Source organism: Pteronotus mesoamericanus, unplaced genomic scaffold (genome assembly GCF_021234165.1).
Source record: "Pteronotus mesoamericanus isolate MK-2021 breed Mesoamerican mustached bat unplaced genomic scaffold, CSHL_Meso_final contig_502, whole genome shotgun sequence".
NCBI lineage: Eukaryota > Metazoa > Chordata > Mammalia > Chiroptera > Mormoopidae > Pteronotus > Pteronotus mesoamericanus.
In genome coordinates this window covers 897012-909833 of record NW_026555187.1, presented here as the reverse complement: position 1 = coordinate 909833, position 12822 = coordinate 897012, and the positions used below count along the sequence as shown (strand labels likewise).

The following is a 12822-nucleotide window of genomic DNA, read 5'->3' as shown; positions in this document are numbered from 1 at the left end:
GGTGCCACCTGCCATCCCCCCACACACACTGAATGTCCCCTGGACACTGATGAGTCACGGCTGGAGTACTGGACCAGCTCATTAGATCAGACCCACAAGTCTAGCCTCACCTGGTGCTCACAGTTCCTCCTTCACCTCCTTCAGAGCGTCCTCCATGGTCAGCCGGGCGGGCCTGTGGTGCCTGATGTACTGTGGGGTGGAGGACAGACAGGGATGTGTCATCACAAGGGCCTCAGCCTCCTGGGGCTTTGGGTGCCGAAGACAGTGCCTGTCCCAGCAGTTCCTGGTCAGGCTGACAAGAAAAATGATGGGATGCCATCTGGCAGTGCTGTGGGGACAGAAGAGAGATGAGCCCTGGCTGGCCGGCTGCATCTGGAAGGATGGGCTGCATCGGGAAGAAGAGCCTCGGTGCCACCCCCAGGACGTGGGCCCCGCACAGGCGCTGAGGGGCCACGGGGGCTGCGGGCAGGCCTCGCGGTCAGCTGGCTTCGGCCTGCATCCAGTCAACAGACCGACATCCAGCTGAGGCGCAGACAGGACCCCACAGGGGAGCGACCAGCCCAGGCTGGAACGTGGGATGCAGTCAGGCAGACAACCTGCTTGCTTCAAAAAGGAAACTGCAAGAAAACAAAGATGACGGAAGGGGGAGGCCTGCAGAGCAGTGACTCTTAAAGCAGGTCCCCAGTGAGCTGCCCTGCTGCCAGCAGCCCGGGCAGCCGCCACCCGGGGGGCCGGACGCTGCTCGGCTGAGAACCACTGCCCCAGGTTACGAGGCTAAAGACTGGAGACAGTCCTCATGTGCCAACTGTGTCTGGGCCCCAGGGGAAAAACAGAAACAAAATGTTCAGTTTTTATGAGACAAGTGGAAATCTGAACCTTGGATGTCCAACCGTATGAAGAAAAGTTAATTGGGTTTGGTACGATAATGGTATTAGGACTTTTTAAAAAGTCCTTTTTTTAGAAACACGTACTGAAATATGGGTAAATAAAATACAAATATAGAACAGTTCATATAGTATGATGCCATTTCTATAAAGAAATACACATTATATATACCTATTGTAAGTTTATATTGTATAATGTAATATATTACACATAATATAGTTCATATTTTATATTAAAAATGTAAAGAATATATCAAGCTGCTAATAGTTACCTGAAATTAGAGGATTTTGTACGTTACATATTTCTGATAGGGTTTTGTAAGTTACATATCTGTAACTTTTTATAAAATAACATTTTGTGTAACCAGACAAAAATAAAATTTTCAGAGGGAAAAAGGGAGGCGAGTGTGACATCCCTTGAGCTTCACCCCTTGGAACCGAGAAGGGAGACCCCGGCTGGGTGGTGCTGGGGAAGGGTCAGTGGAGGGACAGCACCCTCCCTGAGGGCACTTGGTCCGAGGGCACTTGGAGGTGTGTCAGCCTCAGCGCATGGCAGGCCGGCTGTCAGCACCCCCACCCCACACTGGCTTTTGTCGTGGACAAGAGAGAAGAGATTCCTTTTGATAGGACAGAAAGTGACTGGGCTCAAGCATCCCTGATGCCCTGGGCGGGAGTGCTGTCCCCGCGGCCAGAGCCCTGCCTGCCCTCCCTGTCCCAGGAATGGGTAGCTGTGCTTCATCACCTCTTTGGTTTCCTCCAAGGTGTGGTAGTGGAATGAGTCTTGGTCCAGGGACTGCAGGAGGGTCCCGTGCAGGTGCCGGCTGGCCTCGATGAACTGCTGCGTCAGGCTCAGCTGCTGCTTCAGCATGTCATTGAGTGCGAACACAGCTGGGCTGTAAGCTGTCAGGGCTGCCCCACACCAAGTCACTGAGCAGCCCCAGCTCGTCCCCCAACCGTTGCCTTCCTCCCTGCCCCCCCGCCCTTCCCACCCTATTCCCCGCCCCCCCCCGCCCCGCCCCGCCCCCGTCCTGTGTTGGGCACCGCCTCTTCCCTTTACAGAAGTGAGGCTACCTTGGGAAGTACTTAAGGTCTCACTTATTCAGTGTCTGTCTCTAGTAAATGAACTGCCTTCTACTGACGAGTCTAGAAGGCTCAGCTCTTGGCAGAAACAGAAGTCTTCACCTCCACACCCAACACAAAGGTTAGTAAGTTGACACCCAAAAGGTGCAACCGCACAATGTGAATCTAAGACTACTGAACGTTCCACTTAAAAATGGGGGTAAATTTGATGCTGCATTTTTAAACATAACTAAAAATTAAATTTTTAATTAGAAATACAATTAGAAATAAAAACTTCAAGCGTTAAAAATTATCATTATTGCCATGACAGGCATGACTCAGTGGGCTGAGTGTTGTTCCGCAAACTGAAAGGTTGCCAGTTCAATTCCCAGTCAGGGCACATGCCTGGGTTGCGGGCCAGGCCTCCAGTTGGGGGCATGCGAGAGGCAACCCACGGATGTTTCTCGGTCTCTCTTTCTCCCTTACTTCCCCTCTCTAAAAATAAATAAGATCTTTTTAAAAATCATCATTATTAAAACTATAGAGTAACATGGGAAAATCTTTGAGATTAATGTTAAGCTTTTTAAAATCTTTTTTTAAACATGTAGACATTTCATTTGTTATAGTCAGTGTATTTCAATATCTTCATCTTTTAAAAATGTTAACTAAAATGGGAACAAAAATAGCAGGTACTTGCTGCTGTTATGAGAGCCATCAGCGGCCCAGGGGGATCTGGCTTTTGGGTGACTGTTGAGTGCCCTCCTCCTGCCCCAGGCAGGGCGGGGCCTTCCCAGGCCCCACAACTGCCCCAGACTCAGCAGGGAGGCAGGGCCCTGTCCACCTGGCCGGCAGCCTCGAAGTACTAGTGTCTTCAGAGAAACAAAAACGGATTCTGGATAAAAAGACTCAAAGGGAAACATAAAATAAAAATAGCCTTGTTGGATGGAGGGGCTTAGAAGTGTGTTACTTATAACCTTCCTCTTTTGTCTGACACTAGTGTCCTTTGGTGAGACATACCAAACCTTCTTGGACACTCAGTCTGCCATCTGGGACCCTAGAAACTGGCAGCTACCTGTGACAGTCTTTGCCAACGGATTCCCCAAACCCTGTGCTAAAGGCAGTGCCACACATCCAAGGATGGGTATGAATTTGCAGGTAAAATTCATCCCTCACTGCAAGGACCCCCGAGTTGGGCTATTACCTTCTATTGCATCCGCGTTGACCACATGACTAGCGATGGGTGCAGGGTCCACGTAGGCACTTCCCAGGGCTGGCCCAGTGGTCGCCATGCCAGCCACTGTCCCAAGGACAAACGGAGAGAGGGTGAGTGGCAGGATTTGGAGCAATGGCTATTGTATGGCTAAGCTCCCTCAATCTAAATGAACCCACTGGGGAGAATTACACCCCCTTGCCCAGTCCAGGGTGTCATCTAGATGAGACAAGGGAGCAAGACAATGTTTAAAGGAAAGGAAACTTTCTGTCCAGAAGGGCCAAAGCCAACACTGGAGACAAGAGAAATGTCTGGAAAGTCACACTGGGCATGAAGAGAAGGGTCCCCTGCACCACAGAAGAGAATCCACCCAAACACACCAAACAGACAACCAGCTGGCCTGGCAATGCGACGGCCCTCAGAGACCCTGCACTGGGTCCCATGAGCTGCTTGTAGAAACTCTGTCCCAGAAGGTAGCTTCTGTCTCAACGCTGTCCCCAGGCTCACAGACGTTTGCTGGGGCCGTCCTGGGCACTGCGTGATGTTGAGTAGCATTCCTGGCCTCCACCCCTAGACTGTTACCCAGCTGTCACAGCCAAAGATGGCCCCAGGCCTTGCCAGTGTCCCTGGGGTTCAGAATCACCCCAGTTGAGAGCCACTGCCTTAGTCCTCAATTCTGGCTTCTTTCATGATGTTTGGGAGCTCAGGAGAAAAGAAAACCCCCAGGGCTGGGGAAGAGGCAACCAGGACACCAAGTCCCCCCCAGCGAGTTAAGGACAACGACCAGACCTCCAGACCCTAGTGCTCCTTGTCACACTTTCAAGGACGCCCACAGTGCACATCCTGAGTGCCTGCCACTGCTGCCATGGCCTGCGTCACCCTCCTTGGGCCCTCAGGCCACATGCTTACCCTTCGTCCACTGGTAGGTGAAGGCGGGGTCGAGGGTCTGCACAGCCTTCTCCTTCACTATGACTCTCGTCACATCCTGGGCCCACATTTTCTGAGACACGCATGTTGGTGGGGGATGGTCTGTCCTCAGGCTTACAGAGCGCTCAGACAAAGTGGCCAACGTCCTGTCTGGAGACTCCCCAGAATGGGTCGTTGGCTCTGATGCTGTCAGACTTGGGGATTTCTCGAAATCGTCCGAATAAGCCAGGCTCCCCATGCTGGCTGCAGGGGACTCAGATGTCGGCCTCAGGCTGGAAGCATGCCGGGGCCCCGCAGAGGAGGCCGACGGCTCACTCAGGTGCTCCGAGACCTCGTTTCCAGTCGGGGGACCCCAGGTCCAGCAGCTTTTGCGGGATGCCTTTTCCCCCTGACCTCCTTTCTGAAATGAAGGACAGCAGAGATATCTGGGCAGTGTTCTCGAATGAGGAACATGCTCCAATACCACCGCCTTAGGGTGAGGTGCAGGCTACCCCTGGGGGCCCAGCAGGCGAGGGACCACACTGATCCTTCATGAGATTTGGGTGGGCGGAGTACGTGAGCAGGACGCTTGAAACGCTTGAGCAGGGGCTGCTGCACTTGTCGCTCATGGTCTGAGTACGTGAGGGGAGCACACGAGGGACATCTGTTAAAGTGTCATTATTGTATATTATTAGAACGTGCCTTGGACAGTGAGGTCACTAACATGGCAAGAATCCAGCGGAGCACTGGAACAAGCCAGGCAGCTGTTGCTGCGGGGCAGTTTAAATGGGGCCCGCTTTAAGCACCTGCAGGATTAAGGACTTCGCCTGGTGACCGTGGCCGTAAGGGTCTTTCCTGTGGCACTCGACGTTTGAGACCTAAACATTCTCCGCAGTGGCGCTGAGCGGCGTCCAGCCCAGCCGCCACCAACTCAACGTCAGCAGCGCACCACACCCCAGTCGTGACAACCAAAAAATGTCCCCGAGTATCCCCTGGCAACACAATCGCCCCCAGTTAAGAACCTTTGACCTAAATGAAGTGAAAGAGTTGCAGGCCTTTCTACATAATGACCTACAGGGAAAAATTAGATAGTTGTACTTACTTTCTGTTCTAAGTCTGATTTCTCACTGACAGCTGGAGCCAGATCATCAAGGGATAAAATATTTATTCTAAAATCTGTAATTAAAAATGCAACATGACAATATTTACTCACTTATTTAGTCCATAAATGTTAACCACCATGTGGCAGGCTAAGCACTAGGGACAGGAAGACAGGGAAACATGACGCCCTGCCCCGTGGCCTGGGGCTTTCTCTCCAAAGAGTTAGATAGTAAATATTTTTATCTTTGCAGGCTACACTGTTTCTGTCCCAAATAGTCAGTCAGGTCGGTCATTCTGGTGTGAAAGCCACCAGGGTCTAAGTGTAAACAAATGGGTGTGTCTGTGTTGATAAAAACTTATTTATAAAAACAAACACTGGGTCTCCTGGGCCTGTGTTTAGACAGATGAGTAGAGGACACCTCGCAGTGAAGGATGCACGGTGACAAGTGAGCTTGAGGTATAGGGGTGGGAGGGACACGCCAGCCTCTGGGGGAGATGGGAGGAAGGCTGAAGGGCCGAGGGGAGTGGATCCTCAGGCAGGTGTGACACTGGGTCCCAGGCATCCTATGTTCTCATTTAAAGCAAGTTAAGAACGCGGGAGCCGACACCAAATGAGCATTTTGGCGTCCCAGCTGGCCCATCACCAAGGCCTGACGAAGTGGGTGCTGACGACTGTTAAGCAGGGCGCCCCCGGTGGGAAGCAAGAGCTGGAGGTGGGGGAGAGAAGCAACTCAAGCCGCCCGCCCTCTCCGGAAAGCACAGCCGAGGGGGGATACCCTACGCCGTTCTCCACCCACCCACATCCCAAACCGGATCCGACCCGGCCCATCATCCCAGTCTGAGGGCTCACCCTTCACCCAAGCTCCTCTAACACGGACTGTCACCTCAATTCATACGGCAGGTAGGTCCGAACATGCGCTCATGGACAAAACCTCTGAACTGAGCCATCCCAGCCGGCCCGGAGCGAGGGCCACCAGGGAAGTCGTGGACTTGAGCCCTTTGGGACAGTGTTGGCACCGGCCGAGGACTAACGTTACTGTCACAGCAGCCCAGCCCATCCTTAAATGCGCGCACTGACTGTGGATTTCACACGCCTCATCTCACCGACCTGGCTCTGCCCCACTTTACAAATGAGGAAACTGAGGCACGGAAAGGCTAAGACCGCACAACCAATAGCCGGCGGGGCCAGGATGTCCACCCCAGGTATGTCAGCCCCAAACTCAGACTTGTGCTCACCACCCGCTGCTGCCTCCCGCCCTGGAGGCTGCACCTGGATGAGGGAGGGTGGGGTCTGGCCACCAGGACAGACCCCCCAGGCCAGCAGTGGGGCCAGGCTGGCGAGGACTCCCACGTACCAGCCCCTCAGGCCCAAGGATCCCGGCCAGTATCGGCCAGGCACTCGGCAGTGGCGTTGGGCAGACGGCAGACGGCAGGCCCTGGAGGGGCGCAGGGAGGTGTTCTCATATCCACAGCCTAAATAAACCCTGTCCCACTGCATTCTCTGACCCTAACCTGGACAGGTGGCAGCGGTGGACCCTTGTTGGCAGCCCTTCTCCCGCCCCCACCCCACAGGGCAGCCCTGTCGCAGGGGGCCGCGTGTTACCATTCGGGCTGCCGTCGGAGGCTTCCGAGAGCGGCGCCTGCCCAGGCCCAGCCTCCCTTCTTCCGCGAGAGGACGACAGCCGGCCACGTGCCATCCTCGAGGGCACTGAGTTGGACACAGTGCTGGCGGCGGATTGCGATGACACCACGCTGAATGCTGTGTCCCCGGGAATGGGAGTCTGTGGGGAGCGGGCTCGTCCACACGTGCTGCGAAGGGTCGCATCTGCTGAGTGGAGGGTTGGTGGACGTGATGTCCTGAGTGACTTTTGGCTGGAAAGTTCCTCACTGGGTAGTGAAAGGAGTTTTGGTTGTGTTGAGATCTGATCCTACTTCGGTGGAAATTAAAGAGACAGAATTACCAAGCGTGTGATAAAAAGTCCTTATCATTAGACAATGTGGCCAGTAGGGCGCAAGCCACACGCAGCAGTATCTTCCCGGATCATATATTTATCCTTCAGCAGCCCTTTCTCTCCTCTCCTCTCATATCTGGAAGTCCAGGTACAACATTTAGATAAGATAATGTTAGAATTAGAAATACTCCACAAATAATCAGAAATATCATTTTGATTCAAGTGCACGTTGTTAATTACACATTTCTAAATGAAGGCCCCTAGGTACATGATCTGTGACAGCTTAGACCTTCAACACAACCAAAATGAATGTGCAGAGGGTTTCCCCATAAAACTCAGCCTTCCCAGCACTTAGCATCCACTGGGATGGCTATTATCCAAAACCAGAAAATAAGTGTTGGTGAAGATGTGGAGAAACTGGAACCCTCATATACTGCTGATGGGAATGTAAAATGGTGCAGCCGCTGTGGAAGACAGTTTGGTTATCAATAAGTTACATATAAAATTACTACAGGACCCACTAATTCTACTCTGCGGAATATACCCAAAGGAGCTGAAAACAGAGACTCAGATACTTGTACGCAAATGCCCACAGCAGCAGGATTCACAATGCCCCAAAGGCAGAAACAACCAAAATGTTCATCAATGGATTAATGGGTAAGATGTGGCCCATCCACATAGTGGAATATTACTCAGCCATGAAAAGGAACAAAGCAGTGACACAGGCTACGATGTAGTGAACCCTCAAAAACATCATGTCGAGTGAGAGAAGCCAGACACAAAAGGCCACATGTTGTCTGATCTCATTTACATAAAATGTCCAGAACAGGCAAATCCATAGAGACAGAAAGCAGATTGGTGGTTGTCAGGGGCCGGGGGCGTGATTAATGGCTATAAAGACTCCTTTAGGGGTGATAAAAATGTTCTGGAACTAGATGGAGCTTGCAGTTACAAAACATCGGGAAAGTACTACCAGTAAATGCCACTGAACACTTCATTTGAAAATAGTTAATTTTATGTGAATTTCATCTCAGTTAAAAAAATGGAAATGCGGCTTCCCAAGTTAATGATTCCTGTGTGATACAAATTACAAGGAGGGACGGCTCGCCTATGGCACTAACCACTGCTGGTGTTCAATCAGTCATACAAAGTGCTGTCCTGTGATGTACACAGTTACAGTTAGCGCAAAACTGCCTAGAAGTCCCAAATTCCATCCCCTACAGGGCAGGCCTGCAGCAGGTAGCTGTGACTGTCTGAAACCCAGCCTTTCCTCGTCAAACCCTTTCCCCAGAGAGCTTCTGGGAGATGACTGCTATCAAAAGTCTTCAGCATTGAGGCATAAAGGTACAAACGCAAAGGCTTTGTTGAAAATAAATACACACAAACCTTACCGAAAATAATTCTGTTTGTTCTTTCTCATGGTCTCTGGTGCCGGTGAAACCCTGATTCGTGGGTGTTTCTTTTTCTCTAAAGGATTCCATCAAGCTTCCCAACAACTCCTTCATTTCCTCTTCATCACTGTCTGGAGAATCCAATTTTCTAGTAGGTTCTTTCTCTTTGGGTATTGAAAAGTTCCTCTCTTTCCCAAAATGGACTTCGGGGGATAGCTTTCCAACAGGGGGCTCTCTCTTCTTTAGAAACCTACTGGCCTTCCCACTTGGCACGCTGCTCTCAGTGACAGGAGCTTCACAGGCCTGCTTCTGGGCGGTTTTGTGTGTATTCTGTGAAGAAAGTTCAACTGTGCTTCTGGGAGGAATTTTGTCTCCTCTCTGGGGAAGATCGTCTTCGGAGGTCTTTGAGTCCGATTCCACGTCAGACAAGTCCATCTGTACCTTCCGATTCTTGACTTTTGACTCGATCTGGGCCACCCTCCTGAGCGCAGCGCTGGTTCTGAGCCTCGAGGCAGTGGTCAGGGGTCTGCCCAAGGACAGCCATGGCCCGCTCCCCAGGCTAGGATCCTCTTTCAGGAATAAGTGGTTTTCACCCATAGTTTGGCTTCTTTTTAGAAATCTGCTATGACTGGGAGCTCTTTTGGTAAGATTCCTACCGATTTTCAAGTTTCTGACTTTTTCCATCTTGGAATCTTCTAAGGAAACATCATTGAAATCACCAAAGATATCATGCATGGGATGTCTGTTTTTTCTTGTAGAAGCTATCCTAGGAAGAAAGAAAACTTATAATAAGAATACCTTGTGTTCATACACTTCATTCAAATCTCTCAGTGTTTCCCACCAGCCCAGGAGAGCTCAGATCCCCCTTTGGCCTGACAGAGCCTCCCCTCCAAGCCTGATGATGACAAGGGAAACGATCAGACACTCGGTACCGCTTAATGAACCACTGTCCAATGCCAGGGCTTAAATGAGATGTTACATATGAAACACAAGAGCCAGCGCTTCTCAGGCTCCAGCAGTGCGCCCGGCCCTCTGCTCAGAACCGCACTCTCTCATTGAGGTCTCAGGCAACCCTGCAAGTCAGCTGTTGTCACCCCCCTTTCATACAGGAGATGGAGAGAAAAAAGCCCCCACAGGTTAGGTCACCAGCCATGGTCATCTGGCCGGTGAGCACCTGAGCCAAATTCAAAGCTCAGGTGCAGTTCCACAGAACGCACTCTTCCTGGCTGGGCTTCCCTGCCTCGCAAGTCACTCTCCCCTGCACCGAGCGAGGCCTGGTCCCGACTGCACCCAGGCCGGGGCTCCTCTTCCATCCGAGTGTCCTCAGCTCTCTAACGACGAGCTGCTAAAACACAGCCTATGTATCTGAGCTTCCCAGAAAAATGTATTTCGCTTAACGTGTGAGAACCGCTGCCCTGGAAGAAGCGATGGCTAGGGGCAGACAGCGCCCCCGCCGAATGTCGCCCGTGTGTTGAGTGCACGTGCTGGTGCAGAATTTTTCTGCGGGGGAAGGGCCAGAGCTTTCATCATATTCTGAGTTCCTGCATGTCCCTGAAGAACAAGAACAATCCACTGCAAGATTTACAGAGGTTTCAAAAGATTTTAAAGATATAAAAAGATGGAGGAGTAGGTGGGTGTGGATTTGCTGCAGCCCTTTACTGAGGCACTCGGCACCAGCAATGAAAATGTGAACCTCATAGATCTCCTGAGCCGGCACTTTCACATCTGGGAATTTACCTGTAATTATATTCTCAAATGCACACAGAGATGTATCAAGGACTGTTATGGCAGCATTGTTTGTACTCATCAAAAACCCAAACCCACCCATGGAGACCTGGTAAGGTCCAGGAGATGGCATTTAGATGAAGGACTGCTATACAGCTATTAAAAGGAATGAGGGAGACCTGTGTACCTAATAATGTCTCCAGCATAATAACAGGAGGCAGAAGAGATGTGACGCGGAACTGTGCACCGTCTCCATAATGTGCTGAAACAGCGTCAATAGCTATCTTTTGAAAGGATTTTTTTCCCTACGTAGCAGAAAGAAAGAAAGTACTACTACTCTTCGCAACAGCATGGACGGAACTGGAGAGCACTATTCTAAGCAAAATAAGCCAGGGGATGGAAGACAAATGCCATCTGATTTCACCTGTACGTGGAATCTAATCTACAAAACAAACAAGCATGAGAAATATAACCGGCCACATTGAAAGAAAAAACAAACCGAAGGTAACAAAACAGGAGGTGGGAGTGGGGAACAGGGAAAAGAAGGGGAAGGGTCAAGCCAAGGAACATGTATAAAGGACCCATGGACAAAGCCAACGTGGGACAGGATTGAGGGTGGGAGGTGGAGGTGGGGGGGACAGGGGAGAGTGGTGGCGGGAAGGTGGAGACAAATGTATTTGAACAATAAAAAAATAATTTAAAAAAAAAGAGAGAGAAAAAACCCAATTTATTCTTAATCTTCACCCGAGGATATGTTTACTGATTTTAGAGAGAGAGGAAAAGAGAGACAGAGGGAAACATCATCGGTTGTCTCCCATACATACCCTGACCCCCGGGGGCATCCAGCCCGCAGCTGAGGGATGTGCCCTGACCAGGAATCAAACCCGCAGTCCTTTTGGCATGCAGGACAATGCTCCAACCAACCCAGCCACCTGGCCGGGGTTCAAAAGCTAACTTTATTAACATTTTTGTAGTTGAGGCTCAGGAGATGACTCAGCCCAGGCCATTCTGTGGGCCAGCGGGCATGCCCCCGAACCAGGCTGGGTTTTCTTTTCCCTAGGTTTAAAAATAAACCAATAGGAAAATAGTTAAAATGGCAAATTTTATGTTACATACATGTTACCACAACTAAAATAGACATATTTAAAATACACACAATTAGGACTGGCTGGGTGGCTTGGTTGGTTAGAGCATCCTCTGGATGTGCTAAGGTTGCGGGTTCGATCCCCAGTCAGGGTGGGTGCAGAATCAATCTGTGAATGCATGGATGGGAGGAACACCAAATCAATCTCTCTCTGTCTCTCTCTCTCTCTCTCTCTCTCAAATCAATATTTTTAATTTTTTAAAATAATTTAAAATACATGCAATTAAAAATAAATCAATAGGCAAAGGTCACGAACAGACATTTCTCCAAACAGGATACACAAATCATCAAGCCTATGAAAAAATGTTCAATATCACTAGCCATTTAGGGTAATGTAAATCAAAACAACCATGAGATCCCACTTCACACCCACTAGGATGGCCATAACAAAAAAATACAGATAAAATCTAGCATTGGTGAAGATGTGAAGAAACCAAAACCCTCATACACTGTTGGGAGGAGAAGAGGGTGCCGTCACCAATTTAGAATACGGTCTGGTAGTTCCTCAAAAGGTTAGCCATAGCTACCAATGATCCAGCAATTCCACTCCATGTGGCCCGAGATAAATGAGATATATGCAAATATTCGTAAGTTATTACCCATAATAGACAAAAAATGAAAACAATCCAAATGTTCATTAATTAGAGAATGGATGAGAACTGAAGCCCATTCATACAATGAAATACAATTCAGCAATAAGAAAGAACAAATACCAATACACACAATAGCATACATCTCAAACACGTTACACTAAGTGCAAGTAGCCAGATGCAAAATACCACACACTGTATGATTCCGTTTATAAGGACTGTCCAGAAAAGGCAAATCTATCGATTCAGAAAGCACACCAGTGGTTGCCTGGGGCTAGGAGTGGACGCGCGGAGGGACGGCAAAGGGACAAGAGGGATCTATCTCCTTGGAGTGTTGCGAAGTTCTACAACTGGATCGTGGTGGATGGCTGCAAGACTTGTAAAGTTTACTAAAAATAATGGAGTTTTGCACTTAAAAGGCATGAACTGTATGGTATGTAAGAGAATCCTCAATAAAATTGTTAAAAATAAACAAACTTTGAAAACACTGACGCCCCTCAGACCACCGGGGTCTTTCCCCACGGCTGGAGCGACCCACGTCGGACCACAATCCCAAGTGGATCCAGCCAGGGAAACTAGGGCACGACGGCCGGGTAGGGGCTGCCCTCCCGCCGCCCTGCCAGCTCAGCTCCTCCGGAGCGCGCCTCGTTTCCCCGCAACTCTTCTCCCAGGCCCGGGCGCCACCCAGCCAGCCCTGCAACCTCCTCTCACGATGTCCATCCGTGGAGGCCCACGCTGCTCTCGCCCGGCCACTCAGACCTGAAAGGACCGTTGCCCCCGGCAACCGCGCCTGGACCGAAGAGACTACATCTCCCGGCCTGCCCCGCGCCCCAGGGACCAATAGCACTTCAGGTCACAAT

At 50.3% G+C, this 12822-nt stretch overlaps 1 protein-coding gene across 1 annotated transcript; it reads right to left on the bottom strand.

Moving 5' to 3' along the window:
* Positions 1-60: 60 nt before the first annotated feature.
* Positions 61-12695, bottom strand: CUNH19orf44 (chromosome unknown C19orf44 homolog). Its single transcript, XM_054578851.1, has 8 exons — positions 12664-12695; positions 8504-9264; positions 6764-7088; positions 5162-5235; positions 4063-4480; positions 3145-3240; positions 1627-1793; positions 61-189 (listed from the first exon to the last, which is right to left on the bottom strand). Exons 1-8 carry the CDS (start codon positions 12680-12682, stop codon positions 118-120), a joined length of 1932 nt encoding a protein of 643 aa, XP_054434826.1. The 5' UTR covers positions 12683-12695; the 3' UTR covers positions 61-117.
* Between the last annotated feature and the right edge of the window lie 127 nt (positions 12696-12822).

Bases quoted from the DNA above. Each gene is read 5' to 3' on its own strand.
- CUNH19orf44 (XM_054578851.1), bottom strand. The intron at 4,481-5,161 runs GTAAGTACAACT...CCTTCATTTCAG, and splicing joins AATCAGACTTAGAACAGAAA to AAAGGAGGTCAGGGGGAAAA. The intron at 190-1,626 runs GTGATGAAGCAC...TCCACCCCACAG, and splicing joins CCTTGGAGGAAACCAAAGAG to TACATCAGGCACCACAGGCC.